General features: G+C 35.9%; 3 protein-coding genes across 4 annotated transcripts in view; 1 reads left to right on the forward strand and 2 right to left on the reverse strand.

The window, feature by feature from the left end:
• Window positions 1–6,159, reverse strand: part of LOC127957887 (poly [ADP-ribose] polymerase tankyrase-1) — a 29,760-nt gene extending 23,601 nt beyond the window's left edge. Inside the window, exons 1-3 of one of the 2 annotated variants that reach the window (XM_052556582.1) lie at window positions 5,612–6,159; window positions 3,281–3,505; window positions 195–290 (exon numbers count right to left, since the gene is read on the reverse strand). In XM_052556582.1, coding sequence (XP_052412542.1) covers window positions 195–290; window positions 3,281–3,505; window positions 5,612–6,077 — 787 coding nt within the window. In that variant the 5' untranslated portion in view covers window positions 6,078–6,159. The remainder of the gene's footprint in view (window positions 1–194; window positions 291–3,280; window positions 3,506–5,611) is intronic. The other variant, XM_052556583.1, reaches the window with a different exon arrangement.
• The window catches only part of kcnv2b (potassium channel, subfamily V, member 2b), a 172,954-nt gene that overhangs the window by 40,504 nt on the left and 105,575 nt on the right, over window positions 1–26,875 (forward strand). The window lies entirely within an intron of this gene.
• On the reverse strand, window positions 9,158–26,623 carry LOC127957896 (glycerol-3-phosphate acyltransferase 3-like). Its single transcript, XM_052556593.1, has 13 exons — window positions 26,482–26,623; window positions 24,693–24,870; window positions 23,888–23,954; window positions 17,384–17,678; window positions 16,683–16,757; window positions 15,919–16,008; window positions 14,293–14,386; window positions 12,354–12,469; window positions 11,672–11,727; window positions 11,454–11,539; window positions 9,928–10,056; window positions 9,775–9,854; window positions 9,158–9,690 (listed from the first exon to the last, which is right to left on the reverse strand). The coding sequence occupies exons 2-13, from the start codon at window positions 24,834–24,836 to the stop codon at window positions 9,591–9,593; spliced, it is 1,332 nt and encodes a 443-aa protein (XP_052412553.1). The 5' UTR covers window positions 24,837–24,870; window positions 26,482–26,623; the 3' UTR covers window positions 9,158–9,590.

Here is a 26,875-nt window from a genome sequence, read left to right on the forward strand (position 1 = left end):
CCGATGAATTAATGTGCCATGGAAATGTGGCTGTAAATGGCCTTAGGTTAATTTTTCAGACCAGAGTGCAATGAATTGTGGTAAACATCACTCACACAGCATGCTCTGTCTCTATTGGCATACTGCATACTAAAAAAACATACTCAGTGTGCCTTTACATGTCTGCTCATCAGATATGTGTATGTGCATCTCACCGGTGAGGACGGTCTTAGCAGAAGGGTCTGCCAGATCCAAAGCTGATTTTCCGTCAGTGTTTCTGATGTTTGGATCAGCTCCGTGCTGGAGCAACACTGTAAGAAACAGAAGCAAGCAATTCAGTCGCCAATACTGAAACTGACCAATACTAAAAGTTAATAATGTTAGAGTTGATAAGTATAATCATCAACACTGTTTTTCCACCTAAAGTGGTCATACCGGAATGAACATGGGTAAATGTTTATGTGAATTGACATCCGTTTAATTTGTTGCTTTGTTCTTCTTGGAACACAATTTAAGATATTTTGGATGAAAACTTGGACATTAACAGCCAAGTAACTTGCTCTGTCAAGGTCCAGAAAAGTATGAAAGACATCATCAGAATAGTCCATCTGCCATCAGTGGTTCAACGAGAATATTTTTGTTTTCTTCGTGTACAAAGTAATGACTTTATTCAACAATTCCTCTCCTCTGTCTCTCCCACATCACCATTTTGGAGAACATCCGTTGAACGCAAGCAGCGTACGCTCTTCTGTGTCACCTGTGCTGCACGGATGCACGGTTTCCATTAAAATCAAAGCATAAATACACATAGAAAACGTATCCTTGTGTCGCGGGTGACACAGAAGAGCATACACAGTTCGCACTCATCGGATATTCTCCAAAATGGCGATACGGTGATGTGAAGAGACACAGAGGAGATGAATTGTTGAATAAAGTCGTTATTTTTGTTTTCTTTGCATACAAAAAGTATTCTCATTGCTTCATAACGTTACAGTTGAACCTAGAGCTGAAACAACGAATCGATTTAATCGATTAAAATCGATTATTAAAATAGTTGTCAACTAATTTAGTAATCGATTCGTCGCTAAATAAATTTTATTTGCCATAAGCGGCTCATTTCGTGCATATTTCAAATCTGCGGTGACCAAAGTGTGGCAGTAATGAGCCACCGGAGGTTTTACTCAGCCAGTACAGCAGGTGAAGTAGCGAATAGCCAATAGCTGGCCTCGTTTTATGTCACGTGCTTTCCGAACAGCGTCTCTGCAGCATTCAGCAGGAAGTGGGAGTACTTTACTTTGAGCCTTCAAAATGAAGAGTAACCTGTAAACTCTGCACTACTGAACTGTTTAAGGGGCCGTTCACATATCGTGTCTTTTGCGTGCTCAAGTTCGTTATTTCCTATGTAGGCGCGCATATGCACTCTCATAATGGAAGCGACGCGGTCGCGACACGCACGCGGTGCGATGCGCCCGTTTTTTCCAGGCGCGTCCACACCGCATCGATTTATCCTTTGCTGAAATTTCCGGGTCTTCATGGAGAGGGCACGTCATGGAGAGAGCACGTCATGGTTGCTTAGCAAAGGCAGACGCCTCAGGGGCGCTTCTGCCCGAGCGCTTTGGAAAGAAGGAGAAAGCGGCGCGACTAGCGTTTTCCACGCGTTTTTAGGTGCGATATGTGAACGGCCCCTAAAAAAATTATTTGTGCAGATTCTCCAGTACAAGGTTGTTTGCAAATGTTTAGTCGTAAAAGCTGATAACATTGCTTTTTAACAGTTAACATTTAAAGCTTTACAAACATGTTATGTGATCAGTTTGTCGTTTACCAGTTCATAATTCAGACTTGCAGCCTAATTATGACTGAATGAGAGAGGTAAATGTTTGAGTATATTTAAAATGCACTTCTTTTCTAAGTATTCACTGCTCTTTTTCACACAGCAGGTTTTTTGTGTGTGTCCCAATTTTTTTTTTCTGGACAACCTTCTGATGGATTTTACTTTAAATTGTGAGTTCCATTCAGGTTTCATGCCATTGGCACTTTTTTTCGAAGGATTGTTTACAATTTCACAGCATAAGCTATAAAGCTTTTTCCCAGTAAATAATAAAATACAATGTACTGCAATTTTATTCTGTTTTATCCTTATACTTCGTGAAAATATGTTCTCAAAGATTCCTTAAGCTTTGTTTGGGATGTTAAACTACTTTAGGAGCTCTAAGGACTGCCATGGTGAAAACAATATTTGAAATCTCCTTGTGAATTTTGCTAGAGTATGGGTCAGTGTTTTGATTGCAGAAGAGTTCGACAAAGGATTACTAACATAATAAAACAACTCCAGGTATATTTTTGATGAGCATATGACAATGCAAAATGGTTAAAATCTCTTAAAAATCTATGCTGAATGATAAAGACCCTTTATTAATAATTTACTTGGGGAAAAAATGGAAAAAAACTAAAATATAAGTACATAAACCGATTAATCGATTAATCGTAAAAATAATCGACAGATTAATCGATTATCAAAATAATCGTTAGTTGCAGCCCTAGTTGAACCACTGATGGCAGATGGACTATTCTGACGATGCCTTTTTTACCTTTCTGGACCCTGACACTGTCAAGCCTCCCGGTTTTCATCCAAAATATCTTGTCATCCCTGATCTTATCCGAAAATAAACAAAACTTTTACGGGTTTGAAACGTTATGAAGTAAATGACAAAATTTTCATTTTGGGGTGAAGTATCCCTTTAACTTCTTAAGCTATTCAATTTGAAATACAATCCATTTTGAATATCAGATAAAGCAGAACAAAAATAATATTATTGACCAATAATGATATATCACCAATATACTGGACCTAAGTCACTGGCCAAATAACTCTGGAGAAATAGTAAACAAAGTAGCACACCGAACTCGGACAAACCCATTGATCGTGTTACTAATGCAAGCATCAGAGATTCTGTCAGTTTTCTCACACACACGCAGAGTGCTGTCTCAGCACAGGGGTATTCAGCAGAGCTCTATGACATCAGGGTGCAGGAGAAAAATACTGCAGGACAACAACATTACTATCACAACACAGCAATACTGCAACACGCTGGAACGCCACATCAGCTCTCTAGACAACGGCTACGACCCCACACATTGTGGACTGTGACTCTTTAGACTTGATTCACTGCTAGGGATGAATGATACATTGGTGACCATGAGAATTTGTCTTTATTAAAGCTGTTTTACTGATCGGAAATGGTCTAATTGGACTATAATTGGAAACAAATGAAATTATAACATTTCTCAAATTAATCCATACCAATGCACACGTCTATTTTGCCCTTGATGGCGGCCTCGTGCAGAGGTGTGTAGTTCCAGTTGTCTCGTGCGTTGGGGTCTGCGCCGCTACACAGCAGCAGGCTGACCACCTCCGCGTGCCCGAACGAGCAGGCGTTATGGAGCGGGATCAGACCGCCGTCATCGCGGGAATGGACATTTGCTCCGGTCTGCAGGAGATGCTCCACCACGTCCTTTCTGCCAAAGCCTGTCAAACATTACATAGGACAAGCCATTTCAAATGCATACATCTAACATGATACATTTAATCAAAAAAGGCACATCAAATCTAATTAATATCTGATCTAAAATTGGGCTGTGTGTGAAAGTGTACATTTTTTTAGATGTCATAACCACTCCCAAAAATGAGTGAACAATTTTCAAGCCATTTCATACACATTTGATTTTCTTTTATGGTGAGACAAAACAAAATATGTTAATGATATTGAAAAAAAAAGCATCATTCTGAGTCTTTTATTCATCAATTAGCTAGCTGTCATTACTTAGCTAATTTTATGGTCCTGCAATGTGTGACATATTTTAAGTGCAAATAAGCCATATAGTCCCCTCAATCAATATGAGATCATGAAGATTGTATGTTTATGTATGTTTACTTATGCTGAAAATCTCTCATTATGCAAAGAAATAACGTGAATTCAATTGACAGCAGGAGACAGAATGCTTGACTTTTTATGCTTATAAATGTGAACTCCTGGTTAGGGATATACCTAAATTAGAAAGGGATTTAGTCAACTCATATGACTCACAGAATGCAGTCTTATATTATAGGTTTTAAAAGCACACCCTAATTAGATAAAACCAACACTTAATTTGTTTTCATGTCCACAATGTTCATTTTAAAGGGGTCATACGATTCTATATTCATTATTTTATGTATTTGGTGTAACAGATTATGTTGAAATGTTTGAATGCTCAAAAAACATAATTTTTCCAATACTGTACATTATTGTAGGTCCTCCATGCACTGCCTATCTCAAACATTTTCTACAAAGTCCCTTTTTCCGACAAGTACAGTCAGCTCTGATTGGTCAACTGACCCAGTACATTGTGATTGGCCGAACACTGCAAGCATGCTTCGGAAATGTAACGCTCCTTTCCATAATCACGACTTTCAGCTTTTAACATTAAAGTAAAGACAGTACATAATGTCCTTAGTTTAAACATCAGTTCAAGCCTGAAAGGGGAACAGAGTCGCGTGACAGACACAGTGATGAAGCTCCATATGTATTTGCTGTACACAAGCCACGATTAAGAAAGCTGACTCTACTGTGAGTGACGCTGTCTCTCTCTCACACGCACAACAAAATACTCTACATGGCGCAAAACTCTATATTTGAACAGTCAAGAGCAAATACTTAAACTATTAAGAAAACATACTCAGCTGATATCGGATTTACAATATGTGACAGATTTTCATAGCAAAGTCGGAATTGACCCATTTTTTTTTTTATTTAGAACTAGGCTTAGCCTTTGTACAGATAGCCTTGAATAGGCTCACAAAACTTTCATCAATAAAATGCGTTGCACAAATTCAAACATCTGAGTTTTGCTGTTCTGTTGTAAATAAATTTGATGCAATGATTCCTCATTGCATCTACTTTCGGAAGGCCAAATAAAGTGCCTTTGCTTTCACGCAAAAACTGCATCTACACTACTAAGGTTCCTGAAACCATGCCTTCTTTTTTTGAATTAACATTTGGGTGGCATTATGCAAATTTTTCACATTGTGACATAGACAAGTGGGGGCGTGTCCGAACGAGGCGTTTTAGTCTGGTCTCGATCAGCCTTCTGTTTAGATAGAACAAATTATTTTGTGTGAAACTTTGAGCTTTGTTACTCTACAGATCTTATGCATGTACAAATAGCTACATAACACACTAAAGAAAAGAAAAAATAGTAATCGCATCATTTATAAATTTGATTTATGAAATTGTGTTAACAGACAGTCTATGAGGGAAAGTTATTACATTACTATACAATTACGTCAGCATCGCATGAAGAATTCTATTTAACTTAAGTTAATTAGAACCAAATGAAATATGATGTAATGATGAGATTGCATGACACAGAACCACTATAAACAGTCATTTTAAAATACATAATTTCTGTATGAAAAAACGAACTGTAAATACGAATATATTCGTATAACATTACCTCCACTGAAAAATCTCATATCTGCATAAATAAACTCCAAATCTAGTGGAACCAAAATCCACAAAGGAGACGTTTTGTTCTTTTATAAGGTCAAAAACAACAAACACGGATTATATTTAGTAAATTGATAAATCCAGACCTGCGGCGAAATGCAGAGGGGTTGATTTTCGTCCGGCCATGTCTTTGGCGTTCACATTGACCGAGTCCACGAGCCTCTTCACCCGCGACACATCTCCGTTCCGACAGGCCTCGAACAGCTCTCTGAACGCCCCGCAAACTCCGTCCCCGGGACTGTCCGCCTCTGAGCCGGGGCTCTGGCTGCCCGCGGTCGCGCTGGAGCTAATGCTGCTGCAGCTGGAGCTGCCGAACGCGGCCGCTGCTGTTGAGGGCCGGTCTGGAGAAGAGACGGAGGAGGAGGCCGCTGCGGACTCCATCGTGGCTCCGCCGCATTCCGCTGCGCCAGCGGCCGAGGGACTCAGTAAACTCGTCGATTCGGGAATAATCGCGGAAGGCGATTCCGGGGAGGGGGAAGCGATCACGGCGTTCCGCGGAGACGGCTGCAAGCTGCTTTGTTGGTGCTGTGAGGATCGACGGGACACCGCCATTTTCCCCACGAACCTCCGTCTGTCAACAATAACAGCTGGAGCCGCTGAGCTTCCGCTCAGTGCGAGAAGGCTTCCGGTTGGAGGCAATGCGCTACTGTTTCTGTTAAATATTTAAGTTTCTTTCACTGCAGATTTAAATTGATTTTAATGTCATTAAAGTATGATACACATCTTTACATTAATGAAATAATAGATCTATCTATCTATCTATTCATCCATCCACCCACCTATCAATCTATCTATCTATCTATCTATCTATCTATCTATCTATCTATCTATCTATCTATCTATCTATCTATCTATCTATCTATCTATCTATCTATCTATCTTTCTATCTTTCTATCTATCCGTCCATCCATTCTCCTATCCATCTATCTATCTATCTATACATCCACCCACCTACCCACCCATCCATCCATCCATCCATCCGTCTCTCTCTCTCTATCTATCTATCTATCTATCTATCTATCTATCTATCTATCTATCTATCTATCTATCTATCTATCTATCTATCCGTCCATCCATTCTCCTATCTATCTATCTATCCGTCCATCCATTCTCCTATCTATCTATCTATCTATCTATCTATCTATCTATCTATCTATCTATACATCCACCCACCCATCCATCCATCCATCCATCCACCCGTCTCTCTCTCTCTCTCTCTCTCTCTCTCTCTCTCTCTCTCTATCTATCTATCTATCTATCCATCCATCCATCCATCCACTTTACCTCTTTATATGACACACTTCTTTGTGGTCATTCAAACTCTACTGATATATGGGGCCCTGTTGCTATGGAAACAACAACAAAACCCTCCACTGGCTCTATGGTACGGGGACCAGCAGGTTGTTTGGGTGAACAGAAATTATATCTATGACATTTTAACAATACATATATTAGTTCAAGACCTGCTTGTGCTCTCTTGGTTGTTTTGGGTGTAAATGAACTTAAAGACTGTGAGTGTTTCAGTGCATTGTGTTATTAATATGTAGCTGGAGAGATGTCTGGTTCCTCTCGTGCTACAGAGACGAATGGGAATCAAGATTCCTATCTGAAGAGGTGAGTTAAGCTCATATACGACACTTGAAATATTGAAATAATGAAATATTGCAGACTGGTTGGTATCTGTAAATAAAAGTTGGTTTGCTCTGTTATAAATGATTTAATTTGAGCATGCATTCACAGGTATTACAGAACCCTTCCAGAAGAGAAAAGACTTATGCTTGAAAAGTCTCTGATGGTATGTTATATACATTAAAGAAATAATTGTATGAATTGAATGCACTGTAAGTCGCTTTGAATAAAAGCATCTGCTAAATGCATAAATGTAAATTCACAAACACACAAAAATGAAATTGTTATTATTTGAATTGAATAAAAGCAGAAAGGAACTGAGATGGAGTCAAATTGAGTTCTCAGGCATTTTAACGAATGTTTGTTCTTTTTTCAAGAATAAATGAAGACATTTTCATTTTTGGATGATATATTCTGATAAAAATTTGTAAAAATAGGTATTGCAAATCATTTGACATTATTTGACAAAATTATAACAACCATGCTTTCTTCATGCAGAATGCAAATAATGACCAAGCGCACGTCGGTGGTCTTGGGAAGGGATGTGTTGGTGGTTCCAAAAAAGGTAATATGTCCAAAACACAGAGAATCAAATAAATTAAAAATCCAACTTGAACTTATCAGATGTGTTTAATGTTCTTGTATTTTTCTGTGTGTGCAGTTCCCAGTCCAAAAAAAGACACTAAACACAGGACTGGGCCAGATGCTGAAGATAATGAAGACAAAGAATCCAAAAGATCCTCCATGTGCATTATGTTATAACATTGTTCGTCATACAGAAAATCATTAAGACTTACCTCACTGATAAACACTTGCCAGTCATAATCATTTCACTGGATAGAACTTATTGGAAAATGCTAATTTAAATGCCATGTTACCATATTGATTTTGTTGTATTAACAGTATTATTTTTATTCCTTAACATTGTTTAGTTGCGATATTCTTTCCCCCCTCTATTAAGGCATTATGTGTCAACTGATGATGACTTAGCCATGGAAAAAAATATAAATCTATATTTTGGCCAGTTTAAAGCAATACCAAATGAGTATTTTGCTAAATCTCTGTGAAACAGCGGTTTGCAATAAACTTAAAACAGCACTAGTAGATTCAGTCTGTAAACTAATATGGTTCTGGATTCACATCAGCACACAGGCAGAAGAACAATATTACCCATAGTGCCTTTTGCATTTTGGACCGCTCACACAGAGAAAGTTTGACAAGTTTGAGCAAATGGTTCAGTTTAGTGTGTTGTAAAACACAGCTGGACACCAACACCTCTAAAACAGATGTGAAGATAATAAAATGTGAAGCAAGCATGCTGCAGCTTCAGTTGCTGAACAATGTTTAGCCTGCCAAGATCAAATAAAAGATTTCAGATACTGAACTTTATAAGTTGTGTTTGGTGAGTCAGTACTTGCTTGTAATCAGTTTTACTGTGTGCTGGAGTATGGATAGACGTGACAGACCTGATCACAAGTGAAAAAACTAATAAAAGCACATGGCCACTGACATTTAACAGGGTTCCCACAACTTTTGAGAAAGGCATTTCCACAAATTCTCCAGTAATTCAAATTTTTTTTAAACATTTTGCAGATTGCTATCACAAAGAAAAACTTTTAGCTAATTAAATAATTCAGATCTGTGCATAAATAGCATTCATTTATTCTTTAACACTGTTTATTTGCAGTATGTTTTTGGAATATTTTCAGTTTAATGAGACATAAAATTTTATGACAATTGATAAAACTTAAATCTGCATTACATACTGTGACATTTTCTGTCTCGCACATGAATTAAAGAAAATGACATACTAGAAAAATATATATTATTTAAAAAAAAAAATCCTTAACATTGTTTGTTTTGCAGTATGCTTTTTCTTTTTCTTTTCTTTTTTTTTTTGATAATTGACCAATGCTGTTACTTCAGAAGTAAAAAAAATAAAAAAAATAAATAAATTATATATATATATATATATATATATATATATATATATACACATATATAATTTTTCAGTAATTAATCACCATACTAGATATATCTGACAAGAAACAAATGTTAAAAAAGCACAAAAAGTTTATTTGCTCTGTAAAATATATTATCATGTCCTGAACTCAATATTGACCAAACAAACATATTTATAATTTTGTCCTTTTATAAAATGTAATTTCCAAAAACTATAACAAAATTAAAAAAAAAAAAAAAATGGAAGCATTCAAACGCAAAAGCTTTTTCACCTAATGAATATTCTGGCAAATGCAACTCTTCACAGAAAAGCAGTGCAGCTCATGAAACTGGGATCTATAGCATTCGCAATTCATATTTATGTTGATTAATCCCCCATTTATAAATATCTTTCAAATGTATTTTTGCAGAAGTAGTATAAATAGACCATCCTGTAAGTATTTCCAGTGACCGGTAACGAGAAGATCTTTGTGTTCAGTCACTGCTGTCATCACCCACCACCATGTGGCTGTACTTCTTCTGCTGTTGCTCCTTAAACGAATCCTTCACCTTTGCCCTCTTCAGACCCCCATCCCTGTGAGACAGACAGTAATAAACCTTTAACTTAAATTCAATCATTGTAGCTGCAAGACAGCTAAAGACAATCTCTTTTACACACCAGGCCAAGTCCACTAAACCTCCTTGTTGTGCAATGGTTGATTTCACCCTGTTGGCAAACAGCACAGCATCCTCTCCTTCCTGTGCACACAGGAAATGAGTCAGTGAGGGCCTAAATAAGCACATACAGCTATTTTACACTATTTTACACTACCTTCTGTGCCATTGGAGGCAGATACCAGACGTTGCAGACTATGGCCCAGCTCGTCATCATCCGCAGCAAATAGCCCACCATGCTATATTTGCTGCTGTTCCAGAAAGCATCTCCAAACTGAGGGTCATACTATATATAACACACACAGACACACACACACACACACACACACACACACACACACACACACACACACATACAGACACTGCATGAGGGTCATAGTAGGTCAAAATACAAGCACACACACACACACACACACACACTGAAGTTAACTGCAACATGGGACCAAAACACAATATATTTTGATTTATTTTCAACATGAAAGTTAATTAATGATATATTATTAATTTTATGTATTTGTAATAATTATTATTTTTTTATTAATTATCAGATTAAAGAGTTGATACAGGAAATATTTGTAGAATAATTTTGTATATAAAATAATTTAAAGGATATATTACAAATATAATATAGTATAATATTACACACACACACTATTGGCCAGAAGTTTGTAGTAATTAAGATTTTTTTAAAGATCTCGGCAGAAAATAAGTCTCTTATGCTAAACAAAGCTGATCAAAAATATAATAAAAATAGTAATATTGTGAAATATTACTACAATTTCAAATAACAAATAATTTTTGTTTTTGAATATATTTTAAAATGTAATTTATTCCTGTGATCAAAGTTAAATTTTTAGCATCATTACTCTTCAGTGTCACATGATCCTTCAGAAATCATTCTGAAATGATGATTTGCTGCTCAAACAACATTTCTTAATTTAATCAATGTTGAAAACAGTTTTACTGATTCATATGTTTTATAGAATCTGCAATACACTACCATTCAGAAGTTTTGGGTTAATTATTTTTTGTAAGTAATTTTTACCTTTATTCAGCAAGGATGCAATAAACTGAATAAAAGTGACAGTAAAGACACGTATACTCTTACAAATATCTCTCTCTCTCTCTCTCTATATATATATATATATATATAGTTATAAAGTTATATAGTTTTATATATATATATATATATATATATATATATATATATATATATATATATATATATATATATATATATATATATGTATATATGTATATATGTATATATATATATATATATATATATATATAATTAAATAAGTTCTGTTCAATTAACGTTCTATTAATCAACCAATCTTTAAAAATGTGTCACCATTTCCAGAAAAGTTTTTAGCATCAGTACTAATAATTCAAAAACAACGAGTAACCATTATTAATAACTGAGCACCAATCTGAGCAGAAAATCTGAATTCTAGATTGATGAGTGAAGGATATAAATGACTTCATTAAATATATTAAAATTAAATTAAATATTTATAAATGGTAATAACATCAAACAAATGCACCGTAACAGAGAATCATTATTATCATTCACATTGCAACTTACTACAATGCATTTTTCAAGTCAACAAAAAACAGTAAAAATGACCCAGCCTCCTCACAGAAGGTAATGTGCGTAAAAGACACATACTGATATATTACCTTTATAGCCACTGGGTATATAGTTCCTCCAATTTCGAAACTTCCCTTTTTAAACATCATTACTGATGTATTATTGATGCAAGTTCCTGCAGGGGCAACCAGGTGCAAGTATTAAACGTCAACCGTTGAGCTTTAGAAACAATGCTGTAGAGCAGGACCTGAAATACGACTGAAACTGTATCTCAGTGTGCTATTTCTCATTGTTATTATGCACTTACCCTCAGGGAAGATGAGTATTGGCAGCTTTGTTGTGTCATGTACATGATCTCTTAACCTGGGAAGGGACAGAAAACAAGAAAGATGAAAAGACCGGCATGTAATCAAAGTTAAATATATATATATTTTAACTTTAGATTTAATTCAGATTAAATGTACAGGTAGAATAGCATGGAAATTTATAGAAAGTTAGGAATCAGAATCAGGATTTATTTGGGGGGAAAACATACAGCACATAATGAAAGCTTGCTATTTTAATTAACTTGCTTTTTTATTCTAGATTAAAATATAGTGGTGATGAATGGCAAAATCAGCTCCCATAACTATGTATGAAAGATGACTTGTATTATGGATGTACAAGCATTTGTGTGTCTGTGCAATGTAATTTCCAATGCTGCTCAAGTCCTCAGTGCATGTCAGAACACTGTGCTGTTTTTAAATAAACGTGTTTCTGTTGTGCTGTGAGGCACATAGCAGCTGACTCAGACAGACATGACCCAGCATGCAACAGGGACGTATGTTGTTTAAGAAAATATGCGGAGAAATATATCCATGCATATATGCAGATTACTGTAGAAAAATTAAATGAAACAGACGTTAAGAAAAAAGGGTTTGAAAATCAAATATATATTTATATATTTGTAGTGATTTAACAATTACAAAACATCATTATTGTTGTTTTACCTTTGTGTCACTAGGTGGCGGTCTCTCATCTCTGCTCTCTCAAACCAGATATGAGGGCAAGCTCTCTCCATCGCACGCTGGACGACTCCCATTAAACCACCATGAACCTGTCCTACCTGTTTAAAAAAAAGGGTTCGTTTAATTAGGAGCAATTATTTTTTACTTTGGAACTAAGTGTTGATAAGGCAGATAATTAATTCTTCTGTGACTAAAGCAGTGGTTTTCTAATGTTTTTTGGTGTTGCCAGAATTTAAACGCAACACTTTTGTTTTTGCCCCATTTTTCTTGAGCTGAACTCAAAGATCTAAGACTTTTCTATGTACACAAAAGGCCTATTTCTCTCAAATATCATTCACAAATCTGTCTAAATCTGTGTTACTGAGCACTTCTTTGTCGAGATAATCCATCCACCTCACAGGTGTGGTATATCAAGATGCTGATGAGACAGCATGATTATTGCACAGGTGTGCCTTAGGCTGGCCACAATAAAAGGCCACTCTAAAGTGTGCAGTTTTACTGCTCTGGGGGTCCGGAGGGGTCAGAAAACCAGTCAGTATCTGGTGTGTCCACCATTTGCCTCACGCAGTGCAACACATCACCTCGCATAGAGTTGATCAGGTTGTTGATCGTGGTCAGTGGGATGTTGGTCCACTCCTCTTCAATGGCTGTGTGAAGTTGCTGGATATTGGCAGGAACTGGAACACACTGTCATATAAACCGACTCAGAGCATCCCAAACATGCTCGGTGGGTGTCATGTCTGGTGAGTGTGCTGGCCATGCAAGAACTGGGATGTTTTCAGCTTTCAGGAATTGTGTACAGATCCTTGCAACACGGGGCTATGCATTATCATGCTGCAGCATGAGGTGATGGTCGGGGATGAATGGCACAACAATGGGCTTCAGGATCTCGTCACGGTATCTCTGCGCATTCAAAATGCCATACAGTAGATAAAAATAAAGATGACAAAGAATTGCAATCAGGTCAAGACCCTGATGAGGACGACGAGCATGCAGATAAGCTTCCCTGAAATGGTTTCTGACAGTTTTTGCAGAAATGATTTGGTTATGCAAACCGATTGTTGCAGAAGATGTCCAAGTGGCTGATCTCAGATGATCTTGGAAGTGAAGATACTGGATGTGGAGGTACTGGGCTAGTGTCATTACACGTGGTCTGCGGTTGTGAGGCGGGTTGGATCTACCGCCAAATTCTCTGAAACACCTTGGGAGACGGCTTATGGTAGACATTCAATTGGAACATTCAATTCAATTCACGGGCAGCAGTTCTGGTGGACATTCCTGCAGTCAGCATGCCAATTGCACGCTCCCTTAAAACTTGCAACATCTGTGGCATTGTGCTGTGTGACCTGTGAGGTGGATGGATTATCTTGGCAAAGGAGAAGTGCTCACGAACACAGATTTAGACGGATTTGTGAACAATATTTGAGGGAAATAGGCCTTTTGTGTACATAGAAAAGGTCTTAGATCTTTGAGTTCAGCTCATGAAAAATGGGGCAAAAACAAAGGTGTTGCGTTTAGAATTTTGTTCAGTATATATATATATATATATTTATATATATTATATATATATATATATATATATATATATATATATATATATATATATATATATATATATATATATATATATATATATATATATATATATATATATAGGACAAATGACATCAGTCAAAAAATAAGTACAGAACAAAATGTTTAAAGGTAATGTTTAAAGCATTTAAATATGGCTCCTAAAATAGGCCAAAAATAATTAACTGAATATGAATATTTCTATATTTTTTAAAAACACACTGACAGACATTAATATCTCAATTAATTTGACATAAATAATTTTTGTTTAAAAAATAACAACTGAACAAATCTTTTTAAGTATTCAAATATGGCTCTTAAAACATCTAAACATTACTATCGCACTCACCATTGCATAACAGCCGTCATTAGCCAGAATAACGACATCAATTGGTGAAGTGTGATTAGCTACACAGATGCCTCCTCTCTTAGGCCTGTTCTGTCTGAAAAAATAATTAGTATTGCGCAATTAGATTCATTGAACACACAACTTACACACTTTATGGGCCCTATTTTAACGATCTAAACGCAAAGTATAAAGTGCACAGCGCAGGTGCACTCAGGGCATGTTCAAATCCACTTTTGCTATTTTAACAACGGAAAAACGGTTGGCGCGCCCGGGCGCATGGACTAAACGGGTTGTCCCTATTCTCTTAATGAGTAATGGGTGTTTTTTGGGCATAACGTGCAATAAACTAATCAGAGTCTCATCTTCCATTCCCTTTTAGAGCCAGTTGCGCTTGTGCCATGACGGATTTGCTATTTATACGGCGGAATTTGACAAGCGTAAAGACAGAACGCGTCTTCGAGATGAAATGAAGCTGCTCGTGTGTGAGCAAATATATAGCCATATTCTGATACATGCGATGACTATCCATTATGACATTTAGGCATTTATATATATTTAATTAGCCTACAAAAAATTATTCTCCATTGCAATCCTTTAATTTTTAATATTTGGCATGTTTGTGTGCTGTTGTATGTCTCTGTGTTTAATAAGCAGCGTATAAGAGTGTTGCAGACCCGCCTATACTAACACGCTCTTTAAATAACAAAGAAACATTGCGCCAGACTTCAGCCCAGGTTTGAGTTTGTCTATGGCGCAGTCTATTTTCAGCTCCTTTAAATAGCATTGTGCCAACAATTCGCCTGAACAGACCTCTTTTTTAGACCAGCACATCCATGGGTGCAAAAATGGGCGCAAATGCATTTGCTAATTAAACGACGTGACGCTGGACGGGAAAATGCAAGCGGCGCTGGACTGAAACTAGCAAACACACTTGTGCTGCGCCTTGCGTCTCATTGCACCGGGTGTATTATAGGGCCCAAAGGGTTAGTTCACCAGAGAATGAAAATTTGTCAATCTTCCTGTAGCGAATCAATGTGTTTTTGTAAGATAAATATCCAGATTTCAAACTTAATAAACACTTTTTTCTCACTTCTGCTGACTGTTGGGAACTGGAAGACATGCAGGTGGATGTCGTAGATCGTCAGCAATGTGTGGTTAGTGACAAGCGTGGAGAGAGAACAAACCAAAACGCTGGTCATGAATTAGAAGCACAAAACAAGCATTTATAAAGAAAACCGTCGGAGGATTTCGAAATAAGCCAAGAGGTGACTGTTTTTCTTTGCTCATACATTTCCCATATGAAAGGCTTGGAAGAGCAAGGACAATTTTGAATATAACTCCGACTGGACTATTCTGAAAAAAGAAGATGCTTCGAGGGGTCAGTAGAATATGGCCAAATTTTCATTCTCGGGTGAACTAACCCTTTAACACAGATGTTTGTTAGTAAGCCCTGCTGGTAGAGAAGCTGACAGCCACAGAGTTATTTCAGTTACTCAGAAGGCAACTGCCTGTGTAGAAAAGTCAGCTCACTGGGTTTTGGAACAGAGCTACAGTGTCTGTACAAGTCTAAACCATGTTATTGTTACTTGATTGACCGGTTGCTGTTAAATGGAGCCTTGAACTCACTTGTTGTGATAGTGAATGGTAGCTGAAAGACCTCTGGCACAGATCCTGTAGCACATCAAGTGGACCAGCTCACTCAACCAACCCTTCACTCTGAAACAACAGAGGACTGTAACAATGTGATTAGGATCAAACAACAATTTAACTATCAAGCCCAAAACAACTGTAAAACTATAAAAATGGACTAAATGTCATTATTAGATTTCCATTGTTAAAAGGGTTAAAGTGCATTTTTATCATTCAGCACTGATTAAAAATTATTCTGCAAATAAAGTGCTTTTGATGTAAATCTTAACAATGAATTGTTATTAGGAATGCAACTGTGATAACATGCGTTTAGCCATAAATGGCATCATGTTTTTAAGAAATAATGTAAAAAATTATTTTTGAACAACAAACCTATTTCAACAACAAAAAGTTGAAAATTATATAATATTGATATTAAGAAATTACATTTAAATGCAACCTGATGTCTACAAAATTTCTACAACTTCAAGAAAAAGTAAATGAAAATGTGAAGTCTTGAAAACTGAATTTACGGAACTTAACATACAATAAAAAAGTGACAGAGGTACCTCAGGTTGAGCACAAAAACATTACCATCAGAATATTTCATAACATACTCTAATCCAATACATAATGAGTTAACAAAGACTGTCAACCAGAACTGCTGCATAGTAAGTCAATTAGGCTTCTGAGCAACAGAGAACAAATGGAATTGTCAATTATGAATTATTGTGAAGCTGATAACAGCACTGAAGCATTACCTGTAATTGGGGAGGAAACCCACCATTGTTGTGCCAATCACCAACCAGCTCAGCCCTATAGCTGTTAGTGTAATCCTACAGACGAAGAACAGGTGCACGATTTCAGTGAAACGATTTCTGCTTTCAGACTACAAACAGTGATTTACAGTATACTGCCAAGAAAAGAACGAAGCTCTGAATCTCACCAATATACTTATTTACTGTTCAAATGTTTTTGAAAGAAGTCCAAGTCTGCATTTATTTGATTAAAAATACAATAAAAACAGTCATATTGCTAAATATTGTTATAATTTCAAATAACTGTACTCTATTTGAATATATTGTAAAATGTAATGTATTCTTGTAATGTAAAGCTGAATCTTCAGCATCATTTCTCATCATTCTTGTGTCACGTGATCCTTCAGAAATCATTCTGATGTGCTGCTCAAAAAACATTTCTTCTTATTATCAATGTTGAAAACCGTTGGCGCTTAATATTTTTGTGGAAACTGCGATACAGGATTCTTTGCTAAATAAAAAGCTCAAAAGCACTGCATTTATTCAAAATAGAAATAACAATATGTATTTACTGTCACTTTTGATCAATTTAATGCATTCTTGTTGAAATAAAGTATTAACTTCCTAAAAAAAAAAAGAGAAAGACCCCAAACATCTGAACAGTAGTTTACTAGTTATAAAGTATGAATGAAATAGTATTGTACCGTAGAGGAAGCAGTATGCAGTATCTCACGGCCACACCAACTCCCCACAGTACAGTGAGCCTGAGAGAGATGTACTGGAAGTTGTTGTTGGTTCGGGTGAGGAGGTTCCAGGAAACCAGCTCCTCTGAGGTGAATCTCTGCGTGACATCGTCTTCCACAATGCTCTCAATGCCTTTCCTGGTGAAGCACAGGACGTCGCTCAGAGTGAAGTCCCCACGCTCTGCCGACTTTGGCCTGTTCTGACGCAGCTCCTCGATCTCCTGCTCCAAAGACGAATTATCCCGCTGAATTAAACCTGAGTCACACAGACAAAAGTCCTGGTTAATTATTATCAATAATGAAAGTCTATTATGCTTACCAAAGCTGCATTTATTTGCTTTTAAACTCTGTAATATTGTGAAACATTATTTCAATTTAAAAGAACTGTTTTCATTTTAAAATGTGATCTTTTCCAGTGATGCAAAGCTGAATTTTCAGCATTATTATTCCAGTCTTCAGAAATCACTCAAACTTTTTATAGTATTCTTGGATGAATAGAATGTTGAAAAGAACTAAACTTTTTCAAAATAGTGAAATTTTGCAACAATGTCTTCATTGTCACTTTTGAGCAATTTAATGTGCTCTTGCTTAATATATATATATATATATATAAAAAAAGAATTCAGTAATGCAGTTTATTTGAAAGGTGTATTTTGAGCTTGAAATTGTCTATATGTCATAATCCTTTGAACTGGGTCTTTGAACTGCTGTTAAATCACCACACAGACTTTCACACTACTCAGTAAACCCTGACTACAATTCCCATGATCCATTGCACCAATCACAAGTTTGCCTGATAACAATCACATCACAATCATCAGACACGCTTTATAAGCATTGGACTTCTTCTCCCACACTGCCGAGTATTGTTCTGCACACATCCCTTCCCTAGTTATAGCGTTTCCGTGTTAGTTTCTAGTTTTCATAGTCTTGTTTCAGTTCCTTGTTTTCATAGTGTTGTCTATTTTTCTTGTTTTCATAGTGTTGTCTATGCTTCTAGTTTTCATACACTGTTAAAAAATTACTGTAAATTTTACAGTAAAATACTGGCAGCAGGGTTGCCAGCCAGGTACTGTAAATTTTACAGTAGTCGTACTGTAATTTAATTTACAGATTTTTCCTGTATTCTCAATTACAGTAAAATTCTGTAAATTAAATTACAGTAAGACTACTGTAAAATTTACAGTAACTGGCTGGCAACCCTGCTGCCAGTATTTTACTGTAAAATTTACAGTAATTTTTTTATATTTTGCATACTGCATTTTTACATAAAAATATATACTGCATTTTTAATACATTGTATATGGCATTTAACAATTATTTAAATAGCAAATGCACACTTTCAAGTAGTTTACTGTGCAAAGCAATTCTTTGAAAAAAAGCATATGTGTATTTGCTATATTTAAAGTATGTAAAATGATAGCATACAATATATTTTCCCTATTGCTGACTTAACTTTAACTGCATAAAGTGTTATATAATGCATAACTTAATTCACCAAAAAAATATAAAAAAATAACATTTTTAAAATCACTTTCAAATTTACATAAAAAAATGACATAAAAAGTATATTATTTTGAACTCATTTTTATTTATTTTAAAATTATTTCATTTTTTTTTAAATGGATATGAAATTTTGGCATGATTTCTTTTTTATTACTTGGAACATAATGGCCATCATGGACCTTGACACAAAGAAATATTCAAACTGCGTTATAACCGAAACATGACCAACATGGTCATATTAAAACAGTTCACCCAAAAGTGAAAATTCTGTCATTTCTCACCCTCATGTCATTCCACACCCTTAAAACCTTTGTTCATCTTCACAACACACATTAAGATATTTTTTATAAAACCTGATGGCCCAGTGATGCCTACATTGCTAGCAAGATCATTTCCCTTTCCAATGCCCAGAAAGGTACTAAAAACATATTTAAAACAGTTTATGTGACTACAGTGGTTCAACCTTAGTGTAATGAAGCAATGAAAATACTTTTTGTGTGCCAAAAAACTAAATAATGACTATTCAACAGTATCTCGTGATGGATGACACTGCTTCATGAAGCTTCAAAGCTTTATTAATCTTTCAGTTCAAATCAGAGCATATCAAACTGCCAAAGTCACATGATTTCAGTAAATGACGCTTCGTTACGTCATAAGTGTTTTGAAATTTCAATGGTTCGTGTGACTTTTGCAGTTTGATACACGTTCTGAGCAAATGATTTGAAACAAAAGATTCGTAAAGCTTCTAAGCTTCATGAAGCAGTGTTTTGAGATCGCCCATCACTAGATATAGTTGAATAAAATCGTTGTTTTGGGAGATGGGGGGGGGGGGGGGGGGTTGGCAAAAAAAAGTATTCTCGTCGCTTTATAATATTTAGGTTGAACAACTGTAGTCACATGAATTGTTTTAAATGTTTTAGAGGCTTTCTGGGCATTGAAAAAAAGAAATGATCTTGCTAGAAATGCATGCTTCACTGAGCCACATCTTATTATGTGTTGTGAGGATGAACGAAGATCTTACGGGTGTGAAACGACATAAGTAATTATTGACTTAATTTTCATTTTTGGGTGAACTAATCCTTTAAAAACCACAAAGACATTTTCAGATAGCTATCATCATTAAGGAATAGACCAATATTGCCAAACAAGTCATACAAAAAAAAGTGATGCATGACTGACCGGAAGGAGCCGCGCACTTGCAGAAGTCATACAAACTTTCCATCAAACAGATAAAAATCAAGCAAATAACAATTATGCTCCAGATGAAGTTCCATCCCAGGATTCAAAGTGTGACTAGAAATATTGAAAAGAGTAAACATATTTAACTCAATAGCTTGCTGGTGTTAAATAGGGAGACAAATATATTCTCTTCTTGAGTTAAGACACATTGTTTTAAAGGCATCAACAGAAATAACACTGATAACATAACATTATTAAAAGGAATGTTCTGATATAACTTATCTATAAAATGCTGGTTCTGAAGTTGTTAGAATTCAACCATTACCTTTGAATGAACTCCAAGGTACACACTGCTTCCTCCTGATACTCAAGATTAAACTAGTAATAAGCAGCAAACAGAGTGGCAAGGCCGGACAGGAAACTGGGCTGAGTGCCCTCACACACCACCTCGCCTTCAATACCCAGCATCCAGTGCCCACTTGTCAAAGTGTCTCCTAAAACAATCAATATCACAATAGTAATTAATACCTATACCATTTTTTTTTTTTTTTTTGTATTTCAGATTTTTACATTTACATTACATACTATATTTAGTAGGGGTGGGATAAAAATGTGATTCTTAAATGTATCGCAATGCATAAGCAGACGATTCTGAACTGATTCACAAATGTCAAAAATAAATTTTCTAAACGTTAATTAATGTAATGTTGACGGAAAGTAAAAGGCGGATCTCTGAAACGCGGAAGTGCATGCCCAGACAGTCTGTGACATGCACATATTTCTTTTACTGTCTATGGTGTGTATCCACTGGCGCAGAGCAAGCGTTTTGAGACCTATAACGTTACTTGAGCGTTTTCAGTCCATTTAATGGAAGTTGAGCTTCCATAGTTGCATATGGTTTGTGGTGGATCGATTATGCAGCAAAATGCCTCCTAATGTGAAACAGACTGCAAGCACTTTGTTTTTTTCTTCCTGAACCTTCTGGTTGTTCGTTTATTTGAAATGACTCGAAAAAAGATTCGTTCATTTTGCTGAACGAGACTCAAAAGTCCGATTCGGTAAAATGATCCGAACTTCCCATCACTACAACTGATGATAAGATTCAAGTCATAGACGCAATAAAACAACTCGTTTGTTTATTGGTCAGTGTCGCGCTGACTCGCGCACGATCAGTTCATTTGTTCAAGTGTCACCGCACTGATAAGGAGCATTTGTGCACCCTGTGCCAAAATACACACAAGATTTGCCGGCCGACATAAATATAGACACATATATATAAATAGCATATTTAATAATTTCAAGGAAAACGTATTTGGTCGCCCTAAGGTAATAAATTAGGCTAACTATACAAAGCAGACTTTATATCAAACAGATTTGTTAAAGTTTTCACATTAACGTTACCTGAAGTTAGCAAATGCTCAAAAAAAATCTACATCTCACTGGTTACGTTAACCTCTTAGAAAAGCACCACTGAGAATTTATATGACACACACATCCTCCGTGAGCGACCCTGACTGACCGCGAGGCTTTAGAAACGCGTTTTATTTCGACGCCCGTGTTAACAGATGACTGCATGTGCAAAGTTGTTTTACATCATAAAATAATCACGACGAAGTGTGCTGATAAACACTAAGTTACAGTGAATATAAACTATTAGCACTGAAACATGTCATTCATAACGAAGGATTCCAGAGATTTTCTGTCCATGGCTGCTATAGCGCCGGGGGATGTGTGAAATCCTACCGCGACCGCGCTACTGAAACCCCGCGCAATTCTGCCTCGCGCCCCGCGGACGGATGATGCTTGAATCTGGGGTTACCAATATAATCCGCGAATGTAGATGCATTCATATACTATAAACTACCAAACAAGAAATATAAAAAACTGAAGTCACTTACCACAGTTGTGAATCACTCCTCTTGTCTTTAACGTTAATCTCCTCGACCGTTGACGATGCGGCTCCGATGATTTGAAATTTACAGCAAAATTCTGTAAATTTGAGTCAGACCTACACGTGACCCCAGAATGCATTGCAGTTTACAGCAATATATATATATTTTTTTTTTTTTTTTTTTTTTTTTTTTTTTTTTTATTAACATTTTGTCAAAATACAATTTTAAAACGTAAACCAAGTTGAATCAATATACAGCTTCATAAATCTGATCTTAACAAGAACAAAATAAGAGACAGGAAAAGATCTGAAATAAAATAGAAAAAAAAATAAAATAAATAAATAAAAAACACATAGATACATAATTGAAAAACACTTAGGGGTCTGCATTAAAGTTAAAATAATGAAATAATTTGATTGTTTTGTTTAATTTGTTGTTCTTTTTTTTTAAAAGTTTACAGCAATATTAAAAAACAGTCCGCGGCTGTAAAATAATGCTGTAATTTTTACAGCAATTCATTACAGTGTAGTCTTGTCTCTGTTTCTAGTTTTCATAGTCTTGTCTCTGTTTCTAGTTTTCATAGTCTTGTCTCTGTTTCTAGTTTTCATAGTTTAGTCTTTTTCTTGCCTAGCCTTGTTTTGACCCTTTTGCTCTGGATTCTGGATTACCCCTCTTGCTTAGCCCTGGATATTGTTCGCTCATCAAAGACCCACGTCATCAAAGTTCCGCACGTCTCATGACTCGCCAGCCCCATTACACTAAGTGTCTATCTATGCACTAGTAAATAGTGACAGACATTTCATTTTTGGGTGAACTATTGTTTAATATGATGCAAGCACAGAGATTACAGTGCCCATTCTGTGCCATCGTAAGAAACACATTCAAACAAGACACAGTTTATAACTGGGTATAATCAGTAACGCTTTCATCAGCTGAGATCACTGAGGTATTGATAAAGAGCATTTATAAATCTAATGCAGGATGTAACTGACGGACTAAAGTCCACTGTGAGCATGTGTGTGTGTAAGAGAGAGAGGAACTGTAGTCGTTGTGTAATGTGCGATTACTTGAGTAACCAGGTATGCTGAGAAATATCAGAGCACTACTTGTGTATTGTCAGATCACTGACCATATCATGCAGCAAAGCTAAAAATGCTGTTGACTTTTTTAATAGCCTGAAGAAAAAAATAGAAAAGACAGCAGCTCTTCTTCCATTGACTGAAATCCCGAGTAATCCTTAAACAGTGAAGAACAGATTGAGGTTTAAGACATTATTCACTGATTTATGGTGTTTTTTTGTATTTGGTGGAGAACTGAACAGAGCAGCATGGAAATGAAAACCAGTGTACACTACCATTTAAAAGTTTGGGGTCATACATTTTTATTTTTTAAGAAATTAATACTTGGATTCATCAGGGATGCATTAAATTGATCAACAGTGACAATTATAATTTTACAGAAGATTTTGATTTTAAATAAATGCCATTCTATTGAGCCATTTATCAAAATATTCTGAAATATATGTATCAAATATAAAGCTAAACTGATTTCAATATGGATAATAATATTTTATAAACAGCAAATTAGCAGATTAGAATGATTTCTGAAGGATCATGTGACACCGAAGACTGGAGTAATGATGCTAAAAAATCAGCTTTGCATCACAAAAATTTACATTTGAAAATATATTATGATGGAAAACATTTATTTTAATCTGTTATCATTTTTCACAGTTTTTACTGTACTTTTGGCAGCCTTGGTGAGCATAAGAGACAAGGTGACAGAATTTAGATTTGAGGGAGGAGGGGTTATAGATCCTATTTGATTTTATTTGGTTATGAAACACCTGGATCCAGATGTGTTTGGGACTGTAGCTGTACAAACTCACCATTTGATGTGGAATGTTTCAGTATCTCCTCTGCTCTACTCGCCCTTTGGATTCTGTGTGTTGCCCACTGAAAAAACACCAGGCAAAGCTTAATATATACTGCATGATTCCATTTGTTCCAGACACTACTCTTTAAACGTACAGAATCAATCTCAATTAAGAACAAAGGGCACATTTCACATTTCAGTTTGAGAAATATATACCATCTGATTATGCCACAATGTTCATTGGTCAACAAAACGGTTTCATTTCCCCTCGGTGACAGTGTGCAATAGCCTAGTGTCCTGGGGGACTCTGCATGCCAAGTAGTGTTCTGGAGTGTTTTTAAAATGTATATCTAAATCATGTGTAATTAATATATGCGCAGTTTTTATGAGCTCATATCAACTGAGAGACTAGATGAAGTATTTGTGCTTTCACAAATGTATTACTACAGGTCTACTATTTGCAGCTACAGAGTGATTAAAAACAGTGGGAAGCCAAAGAGGACTGAATGGCTTTATAGCCCATATTACTTCTGTAATAAATAAAAAAATAAATAAATAAAAAAAAATATATATATATATATATATATATATATATATATATATATATATATATATATATATATATATATATATAAATATATATATATATATATATATATATATATATATTATTTTATTAAATTTTTTTTGTACTTATTTTCTAGTATTTCAGTTATTTACTAAGTCAAATGATTTTTATCTCAAATTTTTCTTATAATGAATTTTTATTTTTTTATTTCAGCTTTATTTCAATTAACAATTTTTACCATCTCACCTACCTCTAAGGTTTTGATGAGGATCTTCATGTAGGTCTCAGTGATGCCAAGCGAGATCCCAAGCATGGCAGGCAGCATGATCAGGACCACCAAACAGGTGAACCAGACCCTCAGCACGGGGAAAAACACTGCCCAAAACCCCTCCATAACCACCCGGACCAGACCGCTTCCACTGCATACACTACATGACAGGGGGAATCAAATGCATACTTACATTTACATTTATTCATTTAGCAGACGCTGTTATCCAAAGCGACTTACAGATGAAGACAGTGGAAGCAATCAAAAACAACAAAAAGAGCAATGATATAGAAGCGCTATAACAAGTCTCAGTTAGGTTAACACAGTACACGTAGCATGGGATTTTAAATAATATAATAAATAAAAAGAAAACGGATAGAAATAAAAAATAAAAATAAAAGAATATAGCAAGCTAGTTAGAGGTCTTTAAACATACACACACACACATACATATACAATTGCATAATAAATGAAAAGAAAATAGAATACAAAAAGATTAGAAAGGTAGTTAGATTTTTTAAAGAATAGAATTAGAATAGTGAGTGTTAAAGTTAGAGGGTCAAATAAAGATGGAAGAGATGTGTTTTAAGCCGATTCTTGAAGATGGCTAAGGACTCAGCTGCTCGGATTGAGTTGGGGAGTTCATTCCACCAGAAGGGAACATTTCATTTAAAAGCCCGTAAAAGTGACTTTGTGCTTCTTTGGGATGGCACAATCAAGCGACGTTCACTTGCAGAACGCAAGCTTCTAGAGGGCACATAAGTCTGAAGTAACAAATTTAGGTAAATGGGTGCAGAGCCAGTGGTAGTTTTGTAGGCAAACATCAATGCCTTGAATTTTATGCGAGCAGCTATTGGAAGCCAGTGCAAATTGATAAACAGAGGTGTGATGTGTATTCTTTTTGGCTCATTAAAAATGAATCTTGCTGCCACGTTCTGGATTTATTGTAAAGGTTTGATAGAATTGGCTGGAAGACCCACCAAGAGGGCATTGCAATAGTCCAGCCTGGACAGAACAAGAGCTAGAACAAGGAGTTGTGCAGCATGTTCAGAAAGAAAGGTCCTGATCTTCTTAATGTTGAATAAAGCAAATCTGCAGGACCAGACAGTTTTAGCAATGTGGTCTGAGAAAGTCAGGTGATCATCAATCATAACTCCAAGGCTTCTAGCTGTTTTTGAAGGAGTTATGGTTGATGTGCCTTACTTGATGGTGAAATTGTGATGGAACGATGGGTTTGCTGGAGTCACAAGCAGTTCTGTCTTGGTAAGGTTGAGTTGAAGGTGATGGTCCATCATCCAGGAAGAAATGTCTGTTAGACAAGCTGAGATGCGAATAGCTACCGTCGGATAATCAGGATGGAATGAGAGGTAGAGTTGAGTGTCATCAGCATAGCAGTGCTATGAAAAGCCATGTTTCTGAATGACAGAACCTAATGATGCCATTTAGACAGAGAAAAGAAGTGGTCCAAGAACTGAGCCATGAGGCACCCCAGTAGTTAGATGTTGAGACTTGGACACCTCACTATATAATAATAACCTTTAGACAGAAATGTTTATTATAAGGCACTTACAATAATAATAAAACTTGATTGGACTAAAAACACATGTGACTTTTGAGGATGTGATCCACACTATAAACTCTTAACCTGTATTTTCACTTTAAACCTTCTATCAGTCGAGACTACAACATGCATGCAGCAATATATGACACAAACAAATCAGCCAAATAAAAACGAGCTATTGCTTTTTCAATGAATTAAGCTCGAACTCACCTGGTTTTATGAAATGTCAACAGCTCTACAGAACAGAAAGCAGAGAATGTCCCTCGCTGTCATACTTCTCTGACTCTTAACATGATCGAGACTGGAACTTAAGGGTTCATGTCAGTTTAAGTAACTTCTGCAGAGTGATTGGGAAATAGCAATGCTGGAAAACATCCTAGACCTTAAAATGTAGAACAAAGTTCACCAGTAACAATAGAAAACTGCGCCATCGTGAGGAGAAATTGTGATTTGATCTGTCTCTAGTCTTCAGTTTTAAGTAACCAAACTTCTGTTTTTCAGAATACAGTACCAAAAATGTAGTTTAATTTCTATTTAAATAATAAAGTGAAAATTTCAACCCTAAACGTACAAAGCCACAAAATTGCATGCATAATAATTATCC

This window comes from Carassius gibelio, chromosome B5, assembly GCF_023724105.1.
Source record: "Carassius gibelio isolate Cgi1373 ecotype wild population from Czech Republic chromosome B5, carGib1.2-hapl.c, whole genome shotgun sequence".
NCBI classification, from domain to species: domain Eukaryota; kingdom Metazoa; phylum Chordata; class Actinopteri; order Cypriniformes; family Cyprinidae; genus Carassius; species Carassius gibelio.